Here is a 27,546-nt window from a genome sequence, read left to right on the forward strand (position 1 = left end):
AGCAACAGGGGAATCAAAATTTTAAATAATGAAATGTCACCAAACATTCAAAAATACAGAAAGCAGCTAGGTGTAATAATGTCAGATTTTTTCATTTTTGATATAGTTTATGAGTCCTTTCAGTATATATCCATGTGTCTAAAGTTAATCTTGTTTCTAAGCTTTATGTATAGAATATATTGCATGTACAATTCTCAAACTTGTCTGTTTCCTGTATTACTTTAAAAATTCCCCGATTTGAGGCACTTCCCTGGTGGCTCAGTGGTAATGAATCTGCCTGCCAATGCAGGAGACACGGGTTCAATCCCCAATCCAAGACGATACCACATGCTGCAGAGCAACAAAGCCAGTGAGCCACAACTATCAAGCCCGTGCTCTAGAGCCCAGAAGCCAGAACTTCAGAGCCCACGTGCCCTAAAGCCAGTACACTGCAATGAGAAGCCTGTGCAACTCAACTAGTGAGTAGCTCCCGCTCACTGAAACTAAAGAAAAGCCCGTATGGCAACAAAGACCCAGCACAGCTAAAAACAAATCCCCCAACTTTAATCAGTATAAAATCTGGAAAAAACAATAGTTAGATCAGGGGTCAGAGAACTTTAGTACATATTTTGGGCTTGTGAGCTATATGGTCATTGTCACCTCTGTTCTTAACAAGCATGGCCATACTTCAACAAACTTTATTTGTAAAATAGATGGCAAGCCCACAAGCTTTAGTTTATTGATTCCTGATTTAGAGGTCAGTTTTCACTTATTCTGGTATGTATGAAACAACTAAGATAATTACCATTATATTATGTCACTTACATTCTGTTCACAAAGAAGTTTTAGATCATCCCTCTGAGGGGAACTGCCCACACCCCACTGTGCCTCTAAGTCATCAATCTGATTTGGGGGATGGTGCATTATTGGACGGACATCACCAGCAGCAGTTGGATCCACAGTCAGTTCTTTAACCCTATAAACACATAAGAGGTATCTTTAATTAACAAAGACTCATGAGGGATAAGAAATATCAACCTATTTAATATAAAAGCAATTCAATTAACATATTAATATTGATGATGTCAGCTTTCCAGATCAAATCTAACTGAAATCTGTGGAAATATTAAAGGTATGCTGAGATATTAAACTTTAGGAATTTACTTAAGTACAACTTTATATAATTACTTCAAACATAATTACTGTGCATAACAAATTGAGAATCAAAGTATGCTATTCAGAATTTCAAAATAAATAAGAGACATTTGTTACAGTTAAAAATATTATAACAGTACTTAGATTAATAAATGCATCATTGTAAAAAATCAGGTTTTTTTTGGGGGGTGGGGGGTGGCGCTGCACTGTGTGGCAGGTAGGGTCTCAGCTCTCTGACCAGGGATCAAAACCACTCTGGAGTGGAAGCACAGTCTTAACTACTGGACCACCAGGGAAGTCCTCCAAAAATCAAAGAATTTAATATACTTTGCAGATTTTTGGTAGTTACAAGGCTCAATTAAAATACCTACACATGAAATATTTCTAATCCATAAAGATCAGAAGCTGTAAAGTTTTATCATTAAAAAAAGTTTACCCCCTTATACTCAAATTTACACATTTGGGAGAGGGTACACTTTTTTTTTTTTAATTTAATTTTTATTTACTTGTCACACCATGTGGCATATGGGATCTTAGTTCCAATCAGGGATTGAATCTGCACCCTCTGCGCTGGAAGCATGGATTCTTAACCACTGGGCCACTAAGGAAGCCCCCAAGTATTGATTTTTTAAGTCAAGAGGATCCTTGTGATTACCTTGCACAAAGAATGTAAACTTTTCCTTTTAAATAAGACAGTCTATCCTTCAATAATAAATATGGAAAGATGACATCATCCTTTAAAATATGAGAGGCGGAAAAGGAAGCCTGAATTCTAAATCAACATTTTAAAGCAAATAAATGAATAAAGTATGTAAAAATTAAGATCATGCAGTATAACCACCACCTGTCAAACAAAATGAAAATGAAAAATAAAATGGCTCAGGACAAAAGAAGTATATGCCATGAAAGTAAATGCTATGAAACATTTATATATAGCACAGTCCAAAAGAAACTATTTAAAATAAACATCGTATGTATAGAATAAAGTAGACCTGGTAATCGAAGGAGAAAAGTCGTCATACTCATAAGAAGGAGAGAGATCAGGGCGACTGCCACTACCCTGTGAGAAGGGAATGTCTGATGGACTAATTCCAAACTCCTTTACTCTGCAGCACCAAAACAGCAACAAATTAAAAGAAAATGCTCTTGTAAAGACAGGAATGCACATTTCAAGTTTTCATTTAATACTAATTTGATTAGAAAAGGATCAACTTTGTTGTGACAATGCATTTACACTATCTTAAAAATAATTAAAGTTAAGAGGTTTTTGAACCCCTCTGTTCTATTGATTCCCTACTCCATAATTCTTCCTTTTCCCATGATCTTTTCTAGAAGTTTAACTAGACCATCAATTAAATTTGAAATGCCCTGTATTAAGCTACATGACCACTCGTGTCTAACTTCCTTCTGTAGTCAATACCATGAGTATTTTATTAGCATTAATGAGTCCTCAACAGTCTTGCAGTCTTTTCAAACAGGACAGAAGAGAATTAAAGTCCTAATGGCATACAATCTTTATAATGAATTAACTTCTTTCCTATGCACCTAGAAGGTATCAGTTATGAAGCAACTTTGGAACAAACTGAAAAAACAGTCACTCAAATAATTTTCTGTGTTTAGTGATTCAGATGATGAATCATGGCAAAAAAAATCCTTTAGCAATGGAATTTTAATTGTTCTTGACAATGTCTCTAACAGGTGTACTAACCAAATCACGGGTTTTCTGCACCAACTTTTTTGAGTTCCTATATCTTCTTTGGGCCAATCCTACTTAATAACAGCAAGCAATATTTATTAATTACTTTCTATCAGCAGATAGCATGATTAGTATTTCTCAGACATTATTTAACCATTACGACAATGTTGTGTGTGATATTACCACCATTTTACTGATGAGAAATTGGTTCAGAGCAATAAAGTACCTTACCCAAGTTCATTCAGTGAGAATGTGGCCTAACTGAGGTTCAAACCTGGCTGAGTACAAATTTTATGTTTGAACACTTCAATATATACCAACCATATTCTCTATTTTTCTCATTACTTCTCAAATTAAACTAAACGAAATTACTGTTTATACACATCAAAATAGTCACATAGATAAAACTAGTAATATCTTATACTTAGAATCTTTCTTTGACCTTTTGGTAATGTCTACTCTCAAAGGTTCAATATCACATTCATTTGCCCTTTATCCTTTATAGTCACTTTATAAAGCTTATTTACATACATGCTGACAAACCTAAATTTCTAATACTGAGTTAATCACTTTTTTACTCCCAACCCCATTACGTATCTTATTCTTTCAGAATATCCTCATTTAGGTACCCTTTTAGCCCCTAACCACACATTTTCCCTCTATTCAAAGCTCTCTTGCCCAAGCTGAACTATACCATATGCAGGAATTATATTCCTCAAATGAGCTATCAAAGGAGGTTGAAAATCTTTATTCCTAGAGATATGGAAATAAAAGACAGAACTGTTTGTCCCAGATGGTTAGTAATGTTGCAAATGAATCACATTACATGATAATAAATTAAAATATTTTACTTGGGTCTAAATGAACTAGAGGGATAGCCAAATACAGAAGTCTGAAGATATAAGGGTTTTAATTCTACAGCAGGACTATAACACTAAGCTGTTCCTCATCTCTCCCATGAATAATTCTGAAATAAGTAGCATTTTAAATTAGTGATAAAAACCCTAAAATACCAAAAATGTTCACTATAAAGAATGATTAAACGTTCATAGCCAAGATTTTATAATTCAAAGTTTAAAAGGGATTAAATTTAAAAATAAAATTCTATTATATTTTTAAAGAAATTGTTCTTTTTCATCTTTTGGCAAAAGCTAAGTTTATACTTTTCAACAGTTTCTACTGATGATTTTTTTAAATCTCTTAAAGGAAAAGCAAAATACCAAAGAACAAAGGGTGTTCTCATTTATGTGAAGTTCAAATACAGCTACCTATACTGTTCAAAGATACATTCATAGGTAATAAAACTATTTTTAAAAAGGGAGAAAGAAAGAAAATTGAGCAATTTATTCCAAAATCAGGATAATGGATTAATGGATTGAGATTTATGTATTTAGGCATGTTATTCAGGATTTGTGATCAGAAGGGGACACATGGGGAATTTTCTGGGGGGACTGGAAATGTTCTATTTCCAGGTTTGATGACTAGAATTTATACTTTATAAGTATTCATTACATTATATTATGTAAAGTATGACGTTTTCATTTATTATGTTTGGGTACTTTCCTATATGCATATATATTTAACATCATAATGAAAGATTAAAAATAAAGTCTCAATAGTGACTAAAACAAAAAAACAGTACAAAATACTCATATTTAGCAAAATTAAAAGACTCATCACACTAGAAATGGAATACAAAGAGGAATTTTATCTTTAGGTTAAAATCACAAATGCAGTGATAACAGAAATTTTAAACTATATAAACAGTCATTTAAAACAAGAGCAATGGGAACAAATTGTTTTAACGGTGTATAACGCTTTCTGTCCTCTCATTTGTAATAATCCAATTGTCTATTCAAGTTTGTAACTGTATTTTCATAAATAATAAAATGTAACCCATATAGAACACCACAAAGAATGGTGCTATCACTATTAAATCCCTAGATTTCCCATGTATAACATTTAACATTATCAGAAATAATTGTTTAGCATATAGCAAAATAATTTAAGAAATACAGACTGCGCCCGATACTCACTTACTTTTGAGTCTTAACATAATGAGAACTAATACTATGAAATATAACTTGGTTAAATGGAAAAATGTATCATGTTCTTGAGTAAGACCAATTCTACTAAAAATGTAATGGTCTTCTCAAGTTACTCAACACAATTCTAATTATTTTTATTTTTAGGATGTGATAAAATTATTTTAAATATCATTTTAACAAATATCATGCAAAAATTTTTTTGAAAATGGAAAGAACAGTAAGATTTACCCTGTAAGATATTAAATCAAATCATATACTGTTCCATTCCTTTTGAATTTCAAAATAACCATATCTCATACCTATTTGCATATCTTAATGTATTGAGGGTATTTTCACAGGATGCCATTCCTGGAGAGATTGTAGCAATCTATGGGGGGAAAATGCAAAGATAAAGAAAATGTTATAGATGACAGTAATACTGACACGTGGTTCCTTAAGGTCTAATCTTAATACGGTCATCCAAAGGAAAGAAACTCCAAGGTAACTCAGTATCTCACACACACATAGTCATATAGTAATTATAAACTCCAGTTAAAATATAAACAGCTCTAACAGCACCACAAAATGATCAAACATCAGGCAGAGAATGGAGGTCAACACCTCAAAGAAGGGAGTAACACTGAGTACTCACTGCCCCTCTTTTTGATAAAATTTTTCTTTAAGGGCAAATTGTGCTGCTGTCACATAGGACAACTAAAACTTCAATAAAAACCTGGAGTTTCACTAGTTAAGAAACTAAATAAATAAAGCACAGTTTGGAGGTGGGCACCATAGCAACTGGGAAGTGAAGTTTGTCCAAGAAGAGAAGTAACCACAGAGCGAGAAACTCGTGTGTGTGTGTATGTATACATTCACGTGAGTACTCTACCCAAATACACACATTACCCAAATCTCTGCCTGACCCCCAAACTGGAGTACACAAGGCCGAGTATAAGAAACATAGCTAAGTCTAAAAGAGCTAAACAGAGATTTCAAGGTCAAGTTGCTGCCCCAGAGCAGGGGAGACAAGAGTCTGGAGTTCAGCTAAGTTAACTTTCTGCTAAAATAACAGTAACAACAACAAACCAATAATATTCAGAAGAAAATAACAGAATCTAGAGTGTCTGTAAGATATTCATTCATAATGAAAATTATATAATCCAAAATTCTAGACATATGAAGAAAGAGAGAAGTGTGACCAATATGTAAGGAAAACAGAAAGCAATGGAAACCAATCTCACGAGGACTCAGAGATGTTGTAATTAATGAATGTATTATAACTGTAATACAATCCTATCAGATTGGCAGGGACCACATTTTTAAGTTTCACTGTATCACAGTAGAAAACTTTAAAGGCCATTAATGTATTTCATAAATTTCCAATAGATGTTGTATAATTATTCATTTAGGATTAAGACAAAACAAGCAAACTTACCATGCAGGTACGAGAGTTTTCACCTATGAATGAATCTCTTAACACCTGAGTGAGTTTACTTGCTCGGAAAGGAGTATGAGGTTTATTTCTACCTAAGGCTCTGATGCACTCCTGAAAATTAAGAAAGCAAATTTCACAGATTATGTTTCTTATAAACAGTAATCTTAACGAACATATTTAAAAGATCTCTTACAATAACCCTAAAATTTAAGATCTGATCAGCTCTGAAGATTCTATCAAGAGGTTTGTTTACAGCACAGTAAAAATGTTCTTATAAATCCTTATTCAAGAAAATGGAATTTGGGAAATAAAACCACCAGAAACAAACCCCATAAAACAATCTAATCAGAAGACTACTTTGTTAATTCCAAGAGATTCTGCCGGAGACTATGACTGGTGTTTAGAAGTGACAGGCAGTAGGATAACTGTTGCTGTTCAGTTGCTAAGTCATGTCTGACTTCTTGTGATCCCATGGGCTGCAGCACGCCAGACTTCCCTGTTCTTCACTATCTCCCAGAGGTTGCTCAGCTTCATGTCCATTGAGTCGCTGATGCTATCTAACCATCTCATCCTCTGCCACATCCTATTCTCCATTTCCCTTCAATATTTCCCAGCATCAGTGTTTTCCAATGAGTCGTCTCTTCGCATCAGGTAGCCAAAGTATTCAAGCTTCAGCTTCAGGATCAGTCCTTCCAATGAATATTCGGGGTTGATTTCCTTTAGGATTGACCTCTTTGCTGTCCACGGGATTCTCAAGAGTCTTCTCTAGCACCACAGTTCAAAAGCATCAATTCTTCGGTGCTCAGCCTTCTTTATGGTTCAACTCTCACATCCATACATGACTACTGGTTTGACTCTAGTCAAACCATAGCTTTGACTTTATGGACCTTTGTCAGCAAAGTGATGTCTCTGCTTTTTAATATGCTATCTAGATTTGTCATAGCTTTGTTAAACTTTTTCCATAAAAGAAAAAATAGAATGTTTTCTTTTCTTTGTTAGTCAAGGGAGATATATAATATTGGCCTAACTTTCTGAAAGCCATTCCACATTTTTCAGAGAAACTTTCTTAGCTTAGTTTTGTGGTTCCTTGTTCTCCTTCAAGAAAAAAGATTGATTAATGATTAAGGTTCCCTGGAATCTCCCTAAATAGCCTGTCAACTATTTGGAAGTGGTCTGTCAACTAACAGATCTTTTAACTACCCTAAAAAGAATAAATAATATGTATAAAGAAAATTTCTGGGAACAATAAAAATCTATAACTGCAAACATAAACAACTAAAATTTGATAATCTCTCATATTAGAAAAAACAAACACTATCATTTTGTAACTGAGTAAAACAAAATTAAAGTCAAAAGTAAGAGACTTTTCACAATTAAAAGGACTTTATTTACCTTGAGTGCTAAAAGGCTTTTATTAATTTCAGCACCTTCAAGCCTAGTTTGCCTGTCCGCACTGGAAGTATCAGCTCCTCTTTCATTTCCAGCCAAATCGATGAGAGAAAATTTGCCATGTAGTTTTCCTTTCCTTCTAAGGATAATCTGAAACACTGCATGGCTCCGAGATGAATGTGCATTTGCAGATGTCTGACCGGACGTTCTACAATGTAATTAAGAACATTTTGATATGTAAAAAGTTCAATTTGTGCAAGCCACAATGTTTTCATTAAAAATAGAAACAAAAAACTATTCCGTTTTTATTATTTAAATACAATAGAGCTACTGTGAATTAACACAAATATAATGAGATTAATGCAATTTAACCTGCACTTTAAAGTCTGGATGAACAATGATTTTTACTTCTAAGATACATCGAATAACATCTTGCTTTGCTCTCAAGTTATAATCAAATAATCTAAAATTGATCATCAAATTGTTCCTCTTTATTAAAATGAGTTACCTGCAACTGTTGCCTATGTCAATGAGTTTTAGCACATCTTCAACACATTTGACCTCCCGTTCCTGTAATCCCACCACTTGAACCTGCTGTTTTCCATCTTCAAGCACTCTTAATTTTGTTTTCCTATTTAGCAAGTCAAACACCTAAAAAAAAAAAAGCTTTTGAAAATAAGAACAGTTCTATAAAAATGAGTCATTCAGAGTCTAAAAAATTTTTTCAGAGAATCCTAGTAATAATTGTTATTAGAATAATAATGATTGATATTGAAGTTAAAGAATTTCAAAGGGAATTAAAAAAAAAATCTTATACACAAAACTTTAAAGTAATATTCTAATTACATATAGCAATTATGTGGTGGCAACAACTGTCCAACAATGTGAATGCACTCAATTCTGGTGAACATCTACACTAAAAAATAGTTAAAATGGTAAATTTTATGTTATGTATTTTTAAACCACAATTTAAAAAGCTTACAAAAATTATTTTAAAATTTCAACTTACCTTACCACTATAAATTTCAAAAAAGGTTGCATACACTTGAAGTTCCAACTTCTTATAGTTCGGCTTCTTTAGCATTAAAAATACATCCCGAGCTGCCAATAATTTCATATGGAGAAAATTTGTTAAGATGCAAAAAAATTGTTTTTAAAAAGAAATTCAAATTTTCTATTTTCTGAGGAATCAGTTTATGCTTACCTAGAATGATAGTATCAATAATAAAAATGAAGACTAAAGTGGATACTAACTTTACAAAAAATAGTAAGTTTGTCTACATTGACAGTTTAGAAGTCACTCTCCTTCATATTCAAGAAAAGAATGCTACTACTTATGGAGATCAGCCCTGGGACTTCTTTGGAGGGAATGATGCTGAAGCTGAAACTCCAGCACTTTGGCAACCTCATGCGAAGAGCTGACTCATTGGAAAAGACTCTGATGCTGGGAGGGATTGGGGGCAGGAGGAGAAGGGGACGACAGAGGATGAGATGGCCAGATGGGCATCACTGACTCGATGGACGTGAGTCTGAGTGAACTCCGGGAGTTGGTGATGGACAGGGAGGCCTGGTGTGCTGCGATTCATGGGGTCGCAAAGAGTCGGACATGACTGAGCGACTGAACTGAACTGAACTGAACTGACTTATCTTTATAAATACCATAAGATTACAGGTGGTCACAATAAGGGTACTTTCATAATTATACCAAATGGGAACTTTTCACAAAGCAGCTATTCAACAATACTAAGCTCCATCAATGTGTCAGATTACAACACACACACAATCAAGATTTCTGCCCCCAAGGCAAAGCTCTTTCCAAAGCAGTCCGATAACCTAAAACTGACAAAATATGTAGTAAGGACAGCATTAATTACCCTTAAAATTCTGCACTGTACTTCCAAATCTTTTCCCAAACCACCTGAATAATATTCAAGAAGAATGTTATAAATGATACCCAAAAAGGAGTTACCTGCTAATGCATAAATTCCTTTAGAACAATCTTGATTCTTTCCTGAAAAGTCACCTCCCATTGTCTATATGTTAAAAAGAAAAAAGAATTTAGGTCTTACAATTAAGGTATAAGAAAAATAAACCCGCTTCCTACCAGGATGTAACTAAAGAATTACTTACATGAGTCTTTCCACTTCCAGTCTGCCCATAAGCAAAGCATGTAGCCATTCCCCTCTCAAATATAGTTTCCACTAGTGGTCTAGCTGTAAACCTTAAAAATAAAATGCACCAGTCAGAATGTACTGTTAATATTTAAATTAAATAAGTAATAAAACTAGTATCTAGTGTTATTAATAAACAAATCTCACACCAAGATTTTTAACAAACCAGTAGGCTCAACTCTAAGACCACAATTGAGTCCACTGATTTAAAATTTTAAATGTCCATGTCCTAGAATTGCTTAAAGCTCTTTAATGCATATCTTCAAGCAATAATTCCATAATAAAAAATGGCCACAAAATAAATAACTGCCGGGGGGGGGGGGGGGGGAACCTGCTAGTAGCTGAGCTAAGACATATATATTAATAGAAGACAATAGGAAAGTTTTAAAAAGTAACAACAAAATATGGTAATATCAGCCAGACAAGTAGGACATACATAAAAACCAAAACAAAAAACCCCAACCCAAACTCAAAAATATATCAAAGGTTTCAACAGAAACAGAACCAAGACTGGTAATCTCAGAAAAGAAAAGCTAGAGGGGGAAAAAAGTACAAAAACATTATCTTAACAAGTATAAAAGTGGTAAAATTTTCCTGAATGTGAATCAGATCAGATCAGTCGCTCAGTCGTGTGAATAAGCAAATATAAATGATGCTTGTAAGACAATGAATTCTGAACTGATGATAGTCTTGATTCAGGAAAAGGATGCCCAAATATTATAAATAAGCAAATATAAACAATCCTGGTAAGACAATGAATTCTGAATTGACAGTCTTGATTCAGGAAAAGGATGCCTAGTATTATGTATTGGTATAATCACTGCTAGAGTCAAGATTAAAAAGGTAAGGAGGGACAAAAAAATACTTCATCGAGCAGTGCTCTAAAAAGCATGATACAAAACAAATGGGTTTTTTACACAGGCTTCAAAAGAACATATGTGAACACTTTATACAGCTCTACTGATTTTTCAAAGGCACAACTGGAGAAAGTACAGAACAAAAGAAGCAGAAAAAAGTTTGAATCAAACAGAATTAGAAATGAGTCTGAAGAGTGATAGGACCAAAAAAAAGCCTAATTCCTCAATCCACAGAAGTTAAGGATAAGAGAAAGGGGACAGAATTAATATTGGTAAAATTAAGCATAAATACAGGGTGAAACAAAATGTTTACTAAATCTAGCACATACACAGAACCACACCTTTATAATGATTTCTTGAAAATGATTACAAAAGTCAGACAGATATATTATATGAGACAGTAGTGGAAGGAGATAAGGGAGTGAGGGAGAAGGAGAGGACTCAGTTTCAGAAAGGTAAAAAATATACAATTTATAATTATAATTCCCTTTTTAAACAAATTCTTCACAATACCTCTATCTACTGCTACTGCTAAGTCACTTCAGTCGTGTCCGACTCTGTGTGACCCCATAGACGGCAGCCCACCAGGCTCCCCCGTCCCTGGGATTCTCCAGGCAAGAACACTGGAGTGGGTTGCCATTTCCTTTTCCAATGCATGAAAGTGAAAAGTGAAGTTGCTCAGTCGTGTCCGACCCTCAGCGACCCCATGGACTGCAGCCCACCAGGCTCCTCCGTCCATGGGATTTTCTAGGCAAGAGTACTGGAGTGGGGTGCCATTGCCTTCTCCACCTCTATCTAGCATTCACGTACTCTTTAATTTTGCCCTCTTCTTTAGAGCTGAACTCCCAGTTTATTGGCTTAAGACCAGAGGAGTTGATATTAACACGATCTCATTTATCATAACTTGTTAGCATTCTCACTAATTAATTGTTTTCCAAATTTATAAAATAAAAGGGCAATGAAGCATAGCATTCAAGTAACTGCCAAGAGCATTTAATATAGACTGAAATAACAATGCTGCTAAAATTGACCTGTTAAATAAAGAGAAGTAAATGTTTACAAACTATGTATGAAAATCTAAATTTGGATAAAATGTGGGACATCAATGCATAATACACGTTAAGTATGTAGGTTTGTAGGTTAAATATGCAAACACATAAGAATTTCATGTACTATAACTATTCCAAAGTTTAAATATGATAAACTAGGCAAATGCACGTAGATTTCAGAACTTTTTTCCTTAAGTGGTCAATAAAGATTTAGACAAATAAGTGTCTGATGTATAACAGTTATGGATATTGCAGCTCTGGAGAGATATGCCAAGATCAATATAAGTTTCAGGGTGGTGGTGAACACCCTGAACACAGAACAAGAACAAATTATGATTTACAACAAATTTACCTACCTGTAAACCATTTCATTAGGAGCTGAGTCATCAAAAGCATAATCAAAACGAAATGTTTGGTTTTCTAGGTACCTTGTTAAATCTACTTTTTGTTTTGGTTCATGTACCATCACAACATCTTTACTAGGGATTGTGATTACATCAAGATCTTTCATTTGAGTTTCTAAAAGAATAAATAAAAAAATCAACAGCCAGTAATTTCCACATCATTTGAGTTACTGAACAAAAATTATTTTAGGTAGTAAGAATTTAGATAAAAGTAGTATAACCCTGTAAATATAAATATCCCATAAATATGCCATTCAAATAGACTATTTCAACAACAAAGTTTAAAAAAAAAAACCCAAGATTTCCATAAAGCCAGGAAAGGCAAAGAGTCTTACAGCAATAACACATCAAGAGCCCTAACCACAGAAGTCTGCCTAATGTTTATATACAAATAAAATGATTTACATTTAACTCTTCCAAATCAATTTGATTTCTGCTACTATCAAAATAAACCGCAAACAGGACAAAAATTGACCTTTGATTAGAGCTCAACAAACATACCTTTTTTATTGAGTGGTCGTTTTCTTACACAAACACATATCCTGTGTTCATCAATCTAGAAATAAAATAAGTTTTCTAGTTATTATTGGTGAATTATAATACACTGAAAAGTTAATTATGCAATATTTCTAAGGTTTTAGAAATTTATACATAGCAAAAATAGGATATGTAATACACAATTTTTAAGAGTCATCAGATACAATTATTTTAAAAATTCAAAGTATAATGGAAACTTGCTGATTTTGTCATTTGGTAAACCTCTAGGAAATAACTTTGCAGACGACACTACTACTCTTACCTGCAATAGGTTCACATTAACATTATTCATGTTAAGATGGGCTGTATATAACAAAAGTAAAATTTCCTATCAGACTGAATTGGAGGGAAAGTTGTTGGCAAAGATAACTAGCTGTAGACAAGAAACAGGATTATCAGAAGATTATTAGGCAAAATAATTTGAACAATTTCATAATGTGCCAATTAGACATAAATATTTATTCATAAAACTTATGTTCCCAATATCTGTCTTGTAATGATATTTAATATAAAGCAGAAATTTGCAAAATATGGCCTAAAAGCCTAACCCAAGACTCTACTGAAGTTTTACGGAAACAGCCATACCCATTCATTTATGCATTGTCTATGGCTGCTTTTCATACTACAAAGTCAGAATTGAGAAGCTGTAACACAGAAAATATGGTTCACAAAGCCAAAAATATCAGGCCCTTTTCAGAAAAAGTTCTGCAAACACTACTGTAAAGTCTGAGCTCAGATATAAGTTAAACAAATGGAGGGGCAAAAGAACTAAAATACATGAGATCAGATGTTATGAACTACTATTAAATCATATATAATACATATGCCTAACATAAACGTTTATTTTGTGTACCCAATACATTCCATGTATGCTAGGTCAGATGTATTATTTTTCACAAATACAAATTACAAAAGTATTCCCTGTCTAGTAAGTTTTCATTCTTTAATAGGAAAGGAATGCATAATAAGACATTTTTTAAGCACTAGAGTTTTGGTTTACAGCATTCCTCAATAATCATTACTGTTAAAAGCCAAAATGACATTTATTTAAAAATAAAAAATTAATTAGCAGTAAGTTGGAAATGATGATGGGATCTACAGCCCAAGCCAAGAGGAAATAAACTTGGAATTGAGATGAAAGTATAAGTGATGGTTGCTCAGCAAAGCCCTTGGTAGGGCAGAGCAACAGTTAAGGATGTCAGAAGACCCAATCTGCTTTCTGACCATCATTTATCTCACTTCCAAGTTATTTACTCTTGGCTTGGGCTGTCAATCCCACCATCATTCCCACTTACTACTAATTAACTTTTTATTTAAACTTGAGCAAACTTCGGGATATAGTGGAGGACAGGGAAGCCAGGTATGCTGCAGTCCACGGGGTCGCAAAGAGTCAGACACGATTTAGTGACCGAACAACCACCACCAAGGACTTAAAGGCTTTGCTGTGAAACGGGTATCTCTGTGAGAAGCCTGTCTCACATATCAATTATGGGAATTATGGGTAAATGTGGGTAGTTTCTTTCTCTTTTTCTGGCTGCACTGAGTAGCTTGTGGAATCTTAGGTTTTCTGACCAGGGCTTGAACCCAGGCCCTCAGCTTGGAGTCCTAACCATTGCATCCCCAGGGAATTCTCAATGGTTTCTTGATTTTCTTCTTAAAATATGGAGAAGAACCACCCATAAAAAGAGGAAAAAGTTACAGAGCTAAATCTAAATACAATATTAATTTAGGGGGTATCAAACATATTTTTATTCACAGCATAAAAAGTTCCAGGGCAATCATTTACAAAGAATCTTACAGGATCTGCTGTTGTTAATGGTCTATAGTCCAAACTGCCTCTAAAGTCTCTGATCATACACATAATTTCATAATTTGGGTTTGTAGCATCAACATCCTGTAAAAAGACAGAGAATTCATCATTTATTATAATGACAATAAAGCAGCATTTGTTGCATTTATACATGGTTTGAAAATTAAAATTAAAGTAATAAATTGTGTCACTGGTAATAGCCAAGCCCAAACTCAAACCAGAGATGTGATATAGTGTCAGAGTTCAAGATCAATAACTGCCCAGAAATTACTTTTATTTTAAAAACACAACTCTCTTAGTCTACGTGCAATCTGTTAACTCCAAGCCAAATACTGCTTATTAAACCCACCCTTGTCTTATTTCAAATGTTATACACATACCTTAATTGCCCTAGAAAATTGAGCAAGAGAAACAGTACTCATCCTAAACATCAAAAAAGAACTCTAGAAAAGCTGAAATTCTTAGAAAAATGCATTTAATCAGATTCTTATTTCTAATTCCTAATCAATGTTTCAGAAAAATAGAACTATGGATTCACTTATGTTCATTTCCTATTTTTACTGAGTCTCTAAAAAAAAACTAAGGCATGGTATCAAACAGTTCCAAATCAACAGGATATAGGATTTAAAGGAACTGGAAGCCAAGACAATTTTTTAAATCTTTAAAATTCAAATTATTGAATGGTAACAGCAATTTACTTTTTTGCTTCAAAACTGAGAAAATTCAGATTAAGACACAAATAGCAATAGCTAACAGCCTTTGCTAGCCAGGCCATGAGTATAAATTATTAAATATTTTATGTCAGTTTCCCCCCCATGTTTTTGTTGCAGATTTGCTTTGAGTACAACTCAATTTCAAAACTGTTAATGTAACATACTTTCAATTAACATTTTGGGAAATAACACCAACTATATCAATTGAGAAGTAGCATATAGAGTTCACAGATAAAAATATCATGAAGTACCCACAGGAGACACCAGGTGGCATCTGTGCTAAGTATCAGTAGATATCAGCATCATTTATTTCAAAACCCAACTGGTCCTTCTCAGGTCACTTTCAGATATAAGCTGATTTATTCAGGTTGAATATTATATTGATTCCACAACACAACATCTTTATGATTAACGGCACTTGAACATACTCCTAAATAAGGAAACAATCCTGATATTTCATTACAGGAAACGAGTTCTGAGAATTATAATAGTTACAATATAAGCACAATGGAGGAATTATTTGTACAACAGTAAAAAATGTGAAGACTTGTAGAGAGATAAAAGACCAGTCTTCTACGTAATTTTCCATTGTTGGTAAAATTCTGCTAACCATCTAAAGGAAACATGAGAAGAGGGGCATGACAGAGCTACACTCTCAACATCGAGCATAAATCAACATACAACAAATTTCCACTCTCTCATTATGATATGTTCAATTTATTAACCATGGAAAAACAGTAACATTTATAGTATAACCATACACTTTAACTGGTACTGGCTTACTATTCAAAATGGAAAAAGCCTCAGGACTAAGACATACCAACTAAACGAGAAATTTATGTAGTAAAAAAAAAAAAATCTGTAAATAACTTATTTTCTCAAGAGTTTATATTATTCCTCAATGCCAATCTAAGGAACCATATTGAAATCTTTAAAGGAGTTATTTTTTCATAAGCCAATCACCTTCACTGACACAGTAAAATCTTTGGTTGGTGCATAAACAAAATATGTTTTCGTTACAAACCTGGGCTCTTTTTTCTCTAAGTTCTTGCTGTTGCAGTCTCCTTTTTTCTCGTTTTTCTTGCAATTTCTCTACCTCTTTCACACAATTAGATTTTCTACGTGCTAGAAGAAAAAGATGAGCTGTAGAAGTATAGTTTTCTTTTCAGAGTACTGTACTTATACAGAAAAATTTTATGTATCAATGTAATTTTACCACATACACCCAAAAAAAGGTACACAGTGACAAAACATGCCCATGACAAATATGTGAACTTACTTATGAGCTGCTTTAACACAACTAGGAACAGGACAAAATACAAGTAAGAGTCATGAAAAGTGACTCTAACATACTGCTACATGTCATCTCTTGGTTTAGAATCAAAGATCTTTGAACTGATAGGACAAAGGAGCATATTTCTTCTGTAACATCTGTCAAGATCATCTGGCCAGAATTTTAAATTTAAAGCAACCGAAACATTGTTATAGTTTTATATTTATAAATTTTTTTCTTCCCAAATATACATTAAAAAACCCAATTAACAGACTAACAACAACAAAAATTTTCCACAATGGTAAAAATAAAACCTGCAATTAAGCTTGCAATTTGGGGACTTATAAAGTTGACCAAGAGAAGTTACATGTATGACTAAAATGACTGAATCCTTGGTACATGATTTACATACAAGGGGGTCCAAATTCCTTTTTTGCAGCTTGAACTGGAGATATATCTGAAACACTACCATTCTGTTGTGCAGAGGAAGACTGTTCAGGAAGCTGACTAGGCCGTGCACGTGCAGAACCAACCACTGAAAGGGAAACAACAATTTTTAAATATATGTGATAAATCAATTCTGTTCAATACACTGACAAGCTGAAAGGTTTTCAAAGTAACATGCACAGACTTAGGTTTTACCAATGTAATTGTAGCTACAAAACTCAATCTGAATAATTTATATAAAAACCAAAGCCAAGCTTGATTTTAAATAATCATTAAAAAAAAAAAAGTGGGCAAAATACAGATTTTTATATGCACTCTCATTTCGAAAAACTCAAACAATTCAGACATAAAGAAAGTAACAATGTAAAAGTATTTCAACCCTCTTTGTATTTTAAATCCCACTCTGCTCCTCAAATACGCAAATCTTCAACAGAGAATTTCCCACTGTGGATGTTACAAAAGTGGAAAAAACAATATTGAGTTAAATATAAACATTACATTTTACAAAGAAATATAAATTTTCACAAGACTCAAAGAATAGTGCTGAGAGTGCGGGGCTTTCCCTCTACCTTGAACATCTCCCCTAATACCTACGGCTGTCCTGCCTCATTGTCTGTACATACAAGGAAACATCTCTATTAGAAAGGACCATTCTGAAGAGCAGAAAAGAATTAACTGCGCTTTACATCACTCAGCTGAAAACATATGAGAGTCCTGAAATTAACTACAATTTATACCTATTCAGCTTGTCTTCAGTTACCCACGATACTTTTTAAAAGTCTGTTAGCCAGAAAATTATGTAAAAATGTCAATGATAAATTCACCCTTGTTAAATCAATTGACTACTTCCCCATTCCTTTCTCTTCAAATCTGAAAAATGATTGAGTAAATAAGATGAATCAAAACTGCACATAACATGGAGTTTCATATTTATCATATACCTTTACAAATCATTTTTTAGATATCACTGACATTATTGTCTTGGGAAATCAAGAAGATACCAATTTTAAAAATTAGCCATGTAAAGTTTAAATAAATAACACCACCAGGGGTAATGTTTACTTTTGATTTACCTTGGCAGGGCCACAGGCAAAATAAATACATAAAATTTTACCTCTATTATCTCTTGGAGGAGGCTCATTCTTAATAGAAGCCACAGTCCGTCGATTCTATAATAGAGAAAACATTCATTTTACTTTCTCTCTTTATTCCTCATATATACATCTATCATAATCAGCTTCCTTTAATTAAACAAAAACAGACATACAATAATCCAAAACTAAATGGAAAAAAGGGAAAAAATAAATGGAGAAAAACTAAAATTATCTTATAATAAATTACCAGGAATGCCATCAATATTCAAGTTTATTTAAATATCCTGCCACTGTCCCAAAACAGTCAGGAATTAAAATGAGCCAGGTACTGTTCTAAGGGCTTCATATGTATTAATTTATTTAATCTTCACAACAACCCTATGAGGTCATCATTATTGCTTTCTGGATTCACAGATGAGGAAACTGAAGCAAAAACAGATTAAATAATTTCATTAAAGTGTGTGTTTTTTAATCATCATGCTATCCTGCCAAAATTTCATCTTTGGATGTCAGGGGTAAGTAACAAAACAGAATTTTTAGGCAATGTACAGCTCATTGTTAAACTGAAACATCAAAATACTATGAAATACACTGTTGGTTTTCACTAAAAGGTTTCATTAGACTTGCAAGTTTTTGGTCCTATTATTTATTTACCAAGACTTTACTTTATTCACCTAAATAAAAGATACCAAATAATGCCATGAGTTTCAATGCTAACTGCACATCAAATCAGATGGCTACTATTAAAAGAATATTGATGCTAGGGCCACTCCTTAGATAAAACTGAATCTCTAGGAGTGGGGTTAGGAATCAGTGTAGTCTGAAAAATTTCCAGGTGATTCTAATATACAGCAAAGGTTGCTAAGGACATATCAAGAAAGATAAACTATGAAGATCCTTCAAGGCTGTGAAGCCAAATATGAAAAACAGTCCATTTACAAGGGAGTAATTCTAAGGGGGATCTCTAAGCAGTGATTCTCAATATGCTGAAATTATATGAATTTAAAATGTCTTATGTTCATAAAAGCAGAATATTGTTGATATCAGAATTTTGCTGATATTGTTGAGTTTCTATCATATTATATGTGGGTGCCTATGAATGTCTTCCATGCAAGACAGTGAGCTCCTACAGGGCTAAAATCTTATTAATCTTTGTAGTATTAATCTTTGTACATTGTCGATAAGATCAACAATGTAGTAAAAATTTTTGAACACAAAGAATTGCAGATTTAACAACCGTCAGGGACTATCTGATTTTTAAAAAGTTGTATTTTGATACAAAGTTTTAACATTGAGACATTTCAATAGAGAAGAGGAATTATTTTAAAATAATTTAAAAATCACATACATTTTTAACTGTTAGGAGGGGCATAGCATGGCTTTAAAATTTATCTTCACAGATAATACAGAAATAGTTAAACTGTCATCTCATTTTTAAAAATAAATCTAAACAACAGAATTACTATCTGAAAAGACTACTAAAATGGGAATTTATTATGAAAAAGAAACTAATCTTTTCTTTATCAAAGTCATATGTATTCACTCAACAAATACTAACAAGCAAAGATTTTGACCAATGTCTTCTAATAAACTACTAGTCTTAGGAAAAATCCTAACCAGTCATGACATTTCTAGGATCTAGAATTGTGAATCAGATAATTTTTCAATCCTTTAAAGTATGTGTGTGTATATATACATGTAGATGGCAGAAAGAATTAAGGTTTTTCTAAAAGCAAACAAACACATACTCTTCACAGTCCCATTTCAAACAAGAACACACACATACACACCCTGCTCTGAATTTGTATCACTAACCTTTACAATTTTGTTTACTTTGGCTGAGGATGTTGGAGGTGGGGGTGTCTCTGGACTAGGCTCAATTTCTTCATCTGGTACAAGGTCAGGGTTAAGTGAAAAAATGCTCTCCAGGTCAATCTGTTTTTAAAAATTCATATATTTTCAGAGTGAATTTAGACAATCTTTCGTTTTCAAATAAATTTACACATAAAGGATAAATGTTAAACAATTTCAGTCTAATGAATAATATTACCTTAAAAATTAAATTACCTAGAATTACAACCAACATATATTTATTTAAAAGAATCTCTCTTAAGGTAGTACTCTGTGGTCTGATTATATGTCTAATTACATGAGATATACAGGAGGTATCTACCTTTCTTTGAGTGAAATTTTTTAATCACTTTGAAAGCTTTTCAAAGAATGATAGCAGATACATGCACTATATTAAACTATACAGTTTTCTGTTTTGTTTCATATTCAGAATCTTGATTTTAAGACTAGAAATAAAGTTTTAACCTAGTGATCATACCTCTTTGCCTTTTGTATCTCCATTTTCTATCCACTCAACAGTTACACTTTCGTTATCTTCATTTAAAGATGTTACCATTGCTTGATGTATTCGGCCTAAGTGGGAATAAAATATACACTTTTAAAATGCTACAAATTATGGTATTCCTAAACACTGTCAAAAATGATTTTATAATTTACAAGTTTAAAAGACTATGATAAGAGGGATTTGCAGATTCTTGGGATTGGGGAATGAACTTCGTCTATGGAACCATAAATGACTTTGCCACTTGTCAAGACCAAGAACTCAAGAAATTGGATTAGACTGAAAGTTTTATTTTCAGCATATGTGATAAATGGTTACACGTGGCATGGAATGCCTGAAATTTTATACTGTTACAACAGTTCGAATCCTAAAAGTGTCCTTACTGTGAGCCAACAATGATCCTGAAGAACACATAACAAGAATTAATGAAGCAGTTTTTAATACTATATAGATAACAAAATACTTTTAACTTAAATTTCACTATCATTCCCTGTACAATTGATCAAATTATTTAGAAATTATTAGGAAAAGGGATCTGAGTCCAAAAAGTCCAGTTATTTTATATGTGACGTGAAAGTCTGACTCTTTGCGACCCATGGACTGTATAGTCCATGGGATTCTCCAGGCCAGAATACTGGAGTGGGTAGCCTTTCCCTTCTCCAGGATTTTATATGTGGGCTCATATAAAAATTAAGTGATGAATACATATAATCTTGTTAAAATTTCAAATATTGAAAATTTAAGTATATACTGTCAGCAATATATTGGTGCTTTAAAAAAAAAAAAAACTAAAATATATACTGGAATCTTTCCGCGACAGCATTATGGATCAACATTAACTTTAGCAACTTCATAAGCATTCTATAAAAGGAATACATCATAATTTATTCTTTTACTAAGAAGAATTTAAACTGTTTGCAATTGTCTGCCATTAAAACATGTTGCACTGAGTATAAGTACATAGTATGAATGTTTTCATTCTAGATTTCTAAGTTCTAGATTTCTAAATTTCTAGAAGCAGACTGGGTTAAGGAAACTGAAATTTTGATAGTTATTTGAAAATTGGCCTCTATTTATATTCCCACCAATGATGGAGCCTATTCTTCTATATCCTCATCAACACTGAGCATTATCAATTTAAAATATTTTTACCAATATGATAGGTTAGACCTTTAAGCTACTACTTTGTGAGCACATATACATCAAAGATTGGCTCATTTAAAATCTACACTGGTTCATTTAACATGACAAACATACCTATAAAGTAGAGCTTTCTTTCTTTAAAATGAAGACACTGAGATTCACAGTCACACAGCTATTAGTTGGCACATATTTGAACCTCAGTCACATACAAAAGCACTTGCTATTATCACTATGTTTCTCTACTCTCCTAAGATTAAGCTGACGAGGAAGATGCCTGTGTGGCTTAAATTCCAAGTACCCCTGGAAACATTTATAAACTGTAACACAGATCCTCAACGCTCACCGTGTACCCAGAAACTCCTAGAGGTTTTTTTTCCTTTTTAATTAAAATGATGTTGGCCTGAGTTTTACCCCAGATAGTATCATTTCTTACCAATTCCACTGCAATCACCTTGGTATAAGTCACCAAGGCCTTAATCTTGGATTACGGCAATTCTCTCCCAACTACTCTCTCTCTTCTACTGCCTATTCTTTATAGAACAGTCTAAACATTCCTGGTAAAAACCAAGTCAGATTATTCCTTTGCTCAAGACCTTCCAGTGGCTCCCATCCCACACAGAGTAAAAGCCAAAGTGCTTCCAATGGCATTTCATGTCCTGAAACAAAGCCCTACATGATCTGACCCCTCCCCACCTCTGTGACCTCATTCATCCCTGACTCCTGTCATCTCCAGTTTTATGGACTGATCTCTGTCTCATACAGTTATTTTCCCTCCCCTCAAAAAGTTCTAAATGGGTCAAGGACTAAAATGTGAAGACAAAAGTAAAAGCAACTGAGTAAACAGTGGTGTCATTTATTCAGATTAAGCGGACATTAGGGAAGCAACTCTTGGGAGTGGAGGGAAATGATGAACTGGAAAATACTGAGAGGATTCAAGGGAGAGGCTTTTTAGGGAAATTAGATAACACTCACTGAAATTTGATTTGGACAGAAATTAGGTAAATAATCAGTACAAATAGTATATGTCAGTTGGGTCCTCTGGGAAGCAGATGTTGAGATAGTTATGAGAACAAAAGGTTTACTGTAAAAGATAAAAGGAGAAGGAAATAGGACTGGTCATGGAAAACTTTCAGACTGTGATGCATTATCTGCAACCTGTAAAAGAAAGGGGACATAAAGCAGGATTGAGCAAAGAAAGTCTCAGATCATGAGGCAGATCTGACAGTCTTGGCCAACCCTTCAGGGAGCTCCAGAGCAAAGACTGACCATTAAAGGAGTCCCACAGGGGGCCAAAATGGAAATGCTCTAGTACTCACACCATGCCCAGTCACTAGCTGGAGGATTCCCAGGAAACGTAAAGGCCTCAGCTCAAAAGCTAAGGAGGCTTAAAGATATTAATAGCTGAGGCTATCAGCTAAATGTACTCCCTGAAGCGGAAGAAGTTCCCCTAAGAGGAGCTACCAAGGCTTGCATCAAGCCCCGAATTTATCACCATCTCTTTAGGAGCCTGAGACGCAGCAGCCACTCTTCCCCCACTCATCACCTTTAGTAGCCTCCAACCATAATATCCACTAGTAGGGCCAAGAAGATTACTGCTATAAAGGTTATCATAACACACTGATAACAATTTCTTCAATAGGAAAGGACCCCAAAGAAGATGTATCTGAGCACTGAACTACCATAAAGAATAGCATCCAGCAGGAAACAGAGAGGCTGTGCTTGAGGTTGTTGAAGAGCAGTACAGATAGGGATCTCCATGCAACTCCCAACAGAATTATCACATTAATGAGAAAAGCATGTCAATGCTTCAAAAGGCAAGACCAACATCGCCATTCTTTTTTTGGGGGTGCGGCACTGGGTCGTGGCTGCTACACGGGCTTTTCTCTAGCTGTGGTGAGGAAGCTACTCTGGTTGTGGTGGCTTCTCTTGTTGAAGAGGATGGGCTCTAGGCATGCAGGCTCCATAGCTGCAGCGCCTAGGCTTAGTAGCCCCCTGGCATGTGGAATCTTCCTGTTCCGTTCAGCTCAGTTGTGTCAGACACTTTGCGACCAAATGGGACTGCTGCATGCCAGGCTTCCCGGATCATCACCAACTCCTGGAGTTTACTCAAATTCATTCATGTCCATTGAGTCGGTGATGCCATCCAACCATCTCATCCTCTGTCATCCCCTTCTCCCGCCTTCAATCTTTCCCAGCATCAGGGTCATTTCTAGTGAGTCAGTTCTTCTCATCAGGTGGCCAAAGTACTGGAGTTTCAGCGTCACCATCAGTCCTTCCAATGAATATTCAGGACATTTCCTTTAGAGTGGACTGGTTGGATCTCCTTGCTGTCCAAGGGACTCTCAAGAGTCTTCTCCAACACCACAGTTCAAAAGCATCAATTCTTCAGCGCTCAGCTTCTTTATAGTCCAACTCTCACATCCATACATGACTACTGGAAAAACCATAGCTCTGACTAGACAGACAAAATTTGTTAGCAAAGTAATGTCTCTGCTTTTTAATAACTTTTCTTCCAAGTAGCAAGTGTACTTTAATTTCATGGCTGCAGTCACCATCTGCAGTGATTTTGGAACCCAAGAAAATAAAGTTTCTCATTGTTTCCACTGTTTCCCCATCTATTTGCCATGAAGTGATGGGACCAGATGCCATGATCTTAGTTTTCTGAATGTTGAGCTATAAGCCAACTTTTTCACTCCCCTTTTCACTTTCATCAAGAGGCTCTTTAGTTCTTCTTTGCTTTCTGCCATAAGGGTGGTGTTATCTGCATATCTGAGGTTACTGATATTTCTCCCAGCAATCTTGATTCCAGCTTGTGCTTCATCCAGTCCAGCATTTCACATGATGTACTCTGCATAGAAGTTAAATAAGCATGGTGACAATATACAGCCCTGACATACTCCTTTCCCTATTTGGAACCAGTCTGTTGTTCCTTGTCCACTTCTCACTGTTGCTTCTTGTCCTGCATACAGATTTCTCAGGAGGAAGGTCAGGTGGTCTGGTATTCCCATCTCTTGAAGAATTTTCCACAGTTTGTTGTGATCTACACAGTCAAAGGCTTTGACGTAGTCAATAAAGCACATGTTTTTGTGGAACTCTCTTGCTTTTTTGATGATCCAACAGATATTGGCAATTTCATCTCTGGTTCCCCAGCCTTTTCTAAATCCAGCTTGAAAATCTTGAAGTTTTCAGTTCCTGTACTGTTGAAGCCTAGCTTGGAGAATTTTGAGCATTACTTTACTAGCATGTGAGATGAGTGCAATTGGGTGGTAGTTTGAACATTCTTTGGCATTGCCTTTCTTTGGGATTGGAATGAAAACATACCTTTTCCAGTCCTGTGGCCAACTGCTGAGTTTTCCAAATTTGCTGGCATGCTGAGTGCAGCACTTTAACAGCATTATCTTTTAAGATTTGAAAAAGCTCAGGTGGAATTCCATCACCTCCACTAGCTTTGCTTGTAGTGATACTTTTTAAGGCCCACTTGACTTCACATTCCAGGATGTCTGGCTCTAGGTGAGTGATCACACCATTGTGCTTATCTGGGTCCTGAAGATTTTTTTGTATAGTTCTTCTGTATAATCTTGCCACCTCTTCTTAACATTTCTACTTCTGTTAGGTCCATGCCATTTCTGTCCTTTATTGTGCCCATCTCTTATTTTCTTGAAGAGATCTCTAGTCTCTCCCATTCTATTGTTTTCCTCTATTTCTTTGCATTGATCACTTAGGAAGGCTTTCTTATCCCTCCTTGCTATTCTTTGGAACTCTGCATTCAGATGGGTATATCTTTCCTTTTCTCCTTTGCCTTTAGCTTCTCTTCTTTTCTCAGCTATTTGTAAGGCCTCCTTAGACAACCATTTTGCCTTTTTGCATTTCTTTTTTTGGGGGATGGTTTTGATCATGGCCTCCTATACAATGTTACAAACCTCCATCCACAGTTCTTCAGGCACTCTTATCTATCTATCAGATCTAATCCCTGAATCTATTTGTTATTTCCACTGTATAATCTGTAAGGGATTTGATTTAGGTAATAACTGAATGGTTTAGTGGTTTTCTCTACTTTCTTCAATTTAAATCTGAATTTTGCAATGAGAAGTTCATGATCCGAGCCACAGTCAGTTCCTGGTCTTGTTTTTGCTGACTGTATAGAGCTTCTTGAGTCAAAAGCAGCTGATCCACCAGTTAAGACTAAACTCTAGTAGGGTAGAATTGAGAAAATTTTGGTTTATCTCTAGCACAGTTCCATTTACTCATCCAACAAGAATTGAATGTGAAATTCCAGCAATAAGAAATGAATAAAAAGACTGGATCTGAATGAACCAATGGTCTTGAGTGTTTACTTTTTGCCAGTGGATTAGATAACTAGAAATATCTGGAGCAGAAATATCTTGGCAGCATGGGGGGCTTTATTACTATTACCAAATAATATCCTTGCAAAAAAATTTCTAAGACTGAATTCCCAAAATGCCTTTGAAGATTTTTTGTCTGTTTGATATAAGGCTCAGTTGAGATACTCAAATATTTTACTTTATTGTAGTAAAAATTTATGATTTCTTCAAAAGTCAAATGGTAATCACCTGTAAACAAAAGTGTTATATAATAAAAAGAGGGACAGATATATGAGATTTTTCAAAGGGAAAAAATCACCATGATTTAGTGATAAATAATATTTAAGTATTATAGGAAAATTTGAGCCTGGATGACTGGGAAAATGATGCTACTAAGTGGTGGAACAATGATGTAATTCATCCTAAGTCTATGTTCTTAACAGTCATGCACTGGTGTTAATAAGACAACTACAGATTCAGAATCACAAGCTCATAGACAAATCAAGGTTAGAAATACCTTTTCTAGAACCTGTGACAATCTTCCCATGTGGCCCTCCATGTGACCATCCCATTTCTCTGGTTTGAAAATATTCCTATACTCTATCCCAAATTGTCATTTGACTCTGATTCCCCATCGACTTGTAACTTTTAAGCTATATCACACTCACATCTACACTTTAACACATAATAGAGCAAACACCTGTGTATAAGCCAGGTTAAGAATCAATACATTTGAAACCTCACATCCCCCTACTCCACCCCCCACCCCAGTGAAACTCCTCCATCCTTCCCTTTCCCCCTCCATCTGAAGTAACCAAAACTCTGATATCTGAGATAATTATACTGTGGCTTTTCTTTATAGTTTTTTCACTTATAAATGTAACACACACAACCACCTAAAGTTGACCTATTTTTAAACTGTACATAAATGGACACTACTTTTAAGACCTCTTTCTTTTGCATAACATTTTTTCCCCAAGATTCACTTATGTCACTGTTCACTCATTTCAGTTCACTTCAGTCGCTCAGTTGTGTCTGACTCTTTGCGACCCCATGAACAACAGTACGCCAGGCCTCCCTTTATGTCCACTCATTTTCACTATATATGAATATGTCAAAATTTATTCTGTTGATGGACATCTGTTTTTATGGTTCTACTGTTAGGACTGGTGCTGCAGGCATTCCTACATAGGTGTACTGATACAAATATACAAGTATTCTGAACATACAATGAGAAGAAATACAGAGTACAAACATCTATAGCTTTACCAGTTAGTGTTATGATGTTTCTTACAGTGGCTGTACCTGTAAAGATTTGTAATCCCACTAGCAATTACTTCATAGTCAAATTAATACTTAAAATATCTGTCAGATTTAATACATCACACTGCGGTTCTAATTTCTCTAACTTAATGAGGTTATGCCTATTTCGAGTTCATTGGGCATTCAGGCCTTTCATGTGTTTTTAAAAATTTTTTTTAACTACTTCTCTACAGAAATTCGCTATATATTTCCTTGGTAATAATCTTCTGTTACATGGGTAACAAACACTCCCTCCAAAGTTGTGGCTTATCTTTTCACTTTTTTTAATGTGTCTTTTGATGAACTAGATAAGTTTTAATTTCAATGCAGTCACATATATATATATATATATATATATATTTCTCAATTATGGGTTTTTATGTCAAAAAA

At 34.5% G+C, this 27,546-nt stretch overlaps 1 protein-coding gene across 4 annotated transcripts in view; it reads right to left on the reverse strand.

The window, feature by feature from the left end:
• KIF2A (kinesin family member 2A) overlaps positions 1 to 27,546 on the reverse strand; it is a 68,492-nt gene that overhangs the window by 9,197 nt on the left and 31,749 nt on the right. Inside the window, exons 2-18 of one of the 4 annotated variants that reach the window (XM_025270492.2) lie at positions 20,366 to 20,460; positions 19,852 to 19,971; positions 18,057 to 18,111; positions 16,965 to 17,030; positions 16,247 to 16,347; positions 14,498 to 14,593; positions 12,664 to 12,718; positions 12,115 to 12,277; positions 9,812 to 9,902; positions 9,651 to 9,714; positions 8,691 to 8,782; positions 8,190 to 8,332; positions 7,685 to 7,889; positions 6,293 to 6,403; positions 5,178 to 5,245; positions 2,127 to 2,240; positions 805 to 955 (exon numbers count right to left, since the gene is read on the reverse strand). In XM_025270492.2, coding sequence (XP_025126277.1) covers positions 805 to 955; positions 2,127 to 2,240; positions 5,178 to 5,245; positions 6,293 to 6,403; positions 7,685 to 7,889; positions 8,190 to 8,332; positions 8,691 to 8,782; positions 9,651 to 9,714; positions 9,812 to 9,902; positions 12,115 to 12,277; positions 12,664 to 12,718; positions 14,498 to 14,593; positions 16,247 to 16,347; positions 16,965 to 17,030; positions 18,057 to 18,111; positions 19,852 to 19,971; positions 20,366 to 20,460 — 1,790 coding nt within the window. Of the gene's footprint in view, positions 1 to 804; positions 956 to 2,126; positions 2,241 to 5,177; positions 5,246 to 6,292; positions 6,404 to 7,684; positions 7,890 to 8,189; positions 8,333 to 8,690; positions 8,783 to 9,650; positions 9,715 to 9,811; positions 9,903 to 12,114; positions 12,278 to 12,663; positions 12,719 to 14,497; positions 14,594 to 16,246; positions 16,348 to 16,907; positions 17,031 to 18,056; positions 18,112 to 19,851; positions 19,972 to 20,365; positions 20,461 to 27,546 lie in introns of all 4 variants that reach the window. The other 3 variants (XM_025270491.2, XM_025270494.2, XM_025270493.2) reach the window with 3 other exon arrangements.

This window comes from Bubalus bubalis, chromosome 19 (assembly GCF_019923935.1).
Source record: "Bubalus bubalis isolate 160015118507 breed Murrah chromosome 19, NDDB_SH_1, whole genome shotgun sequence".
Classification (NCBI taxonomy): Eukaryota; Metazoa; Chordata; class Mammalia; order Artiodactyla; family Bovidae; genus Bubalus; species Bubalus bubalis.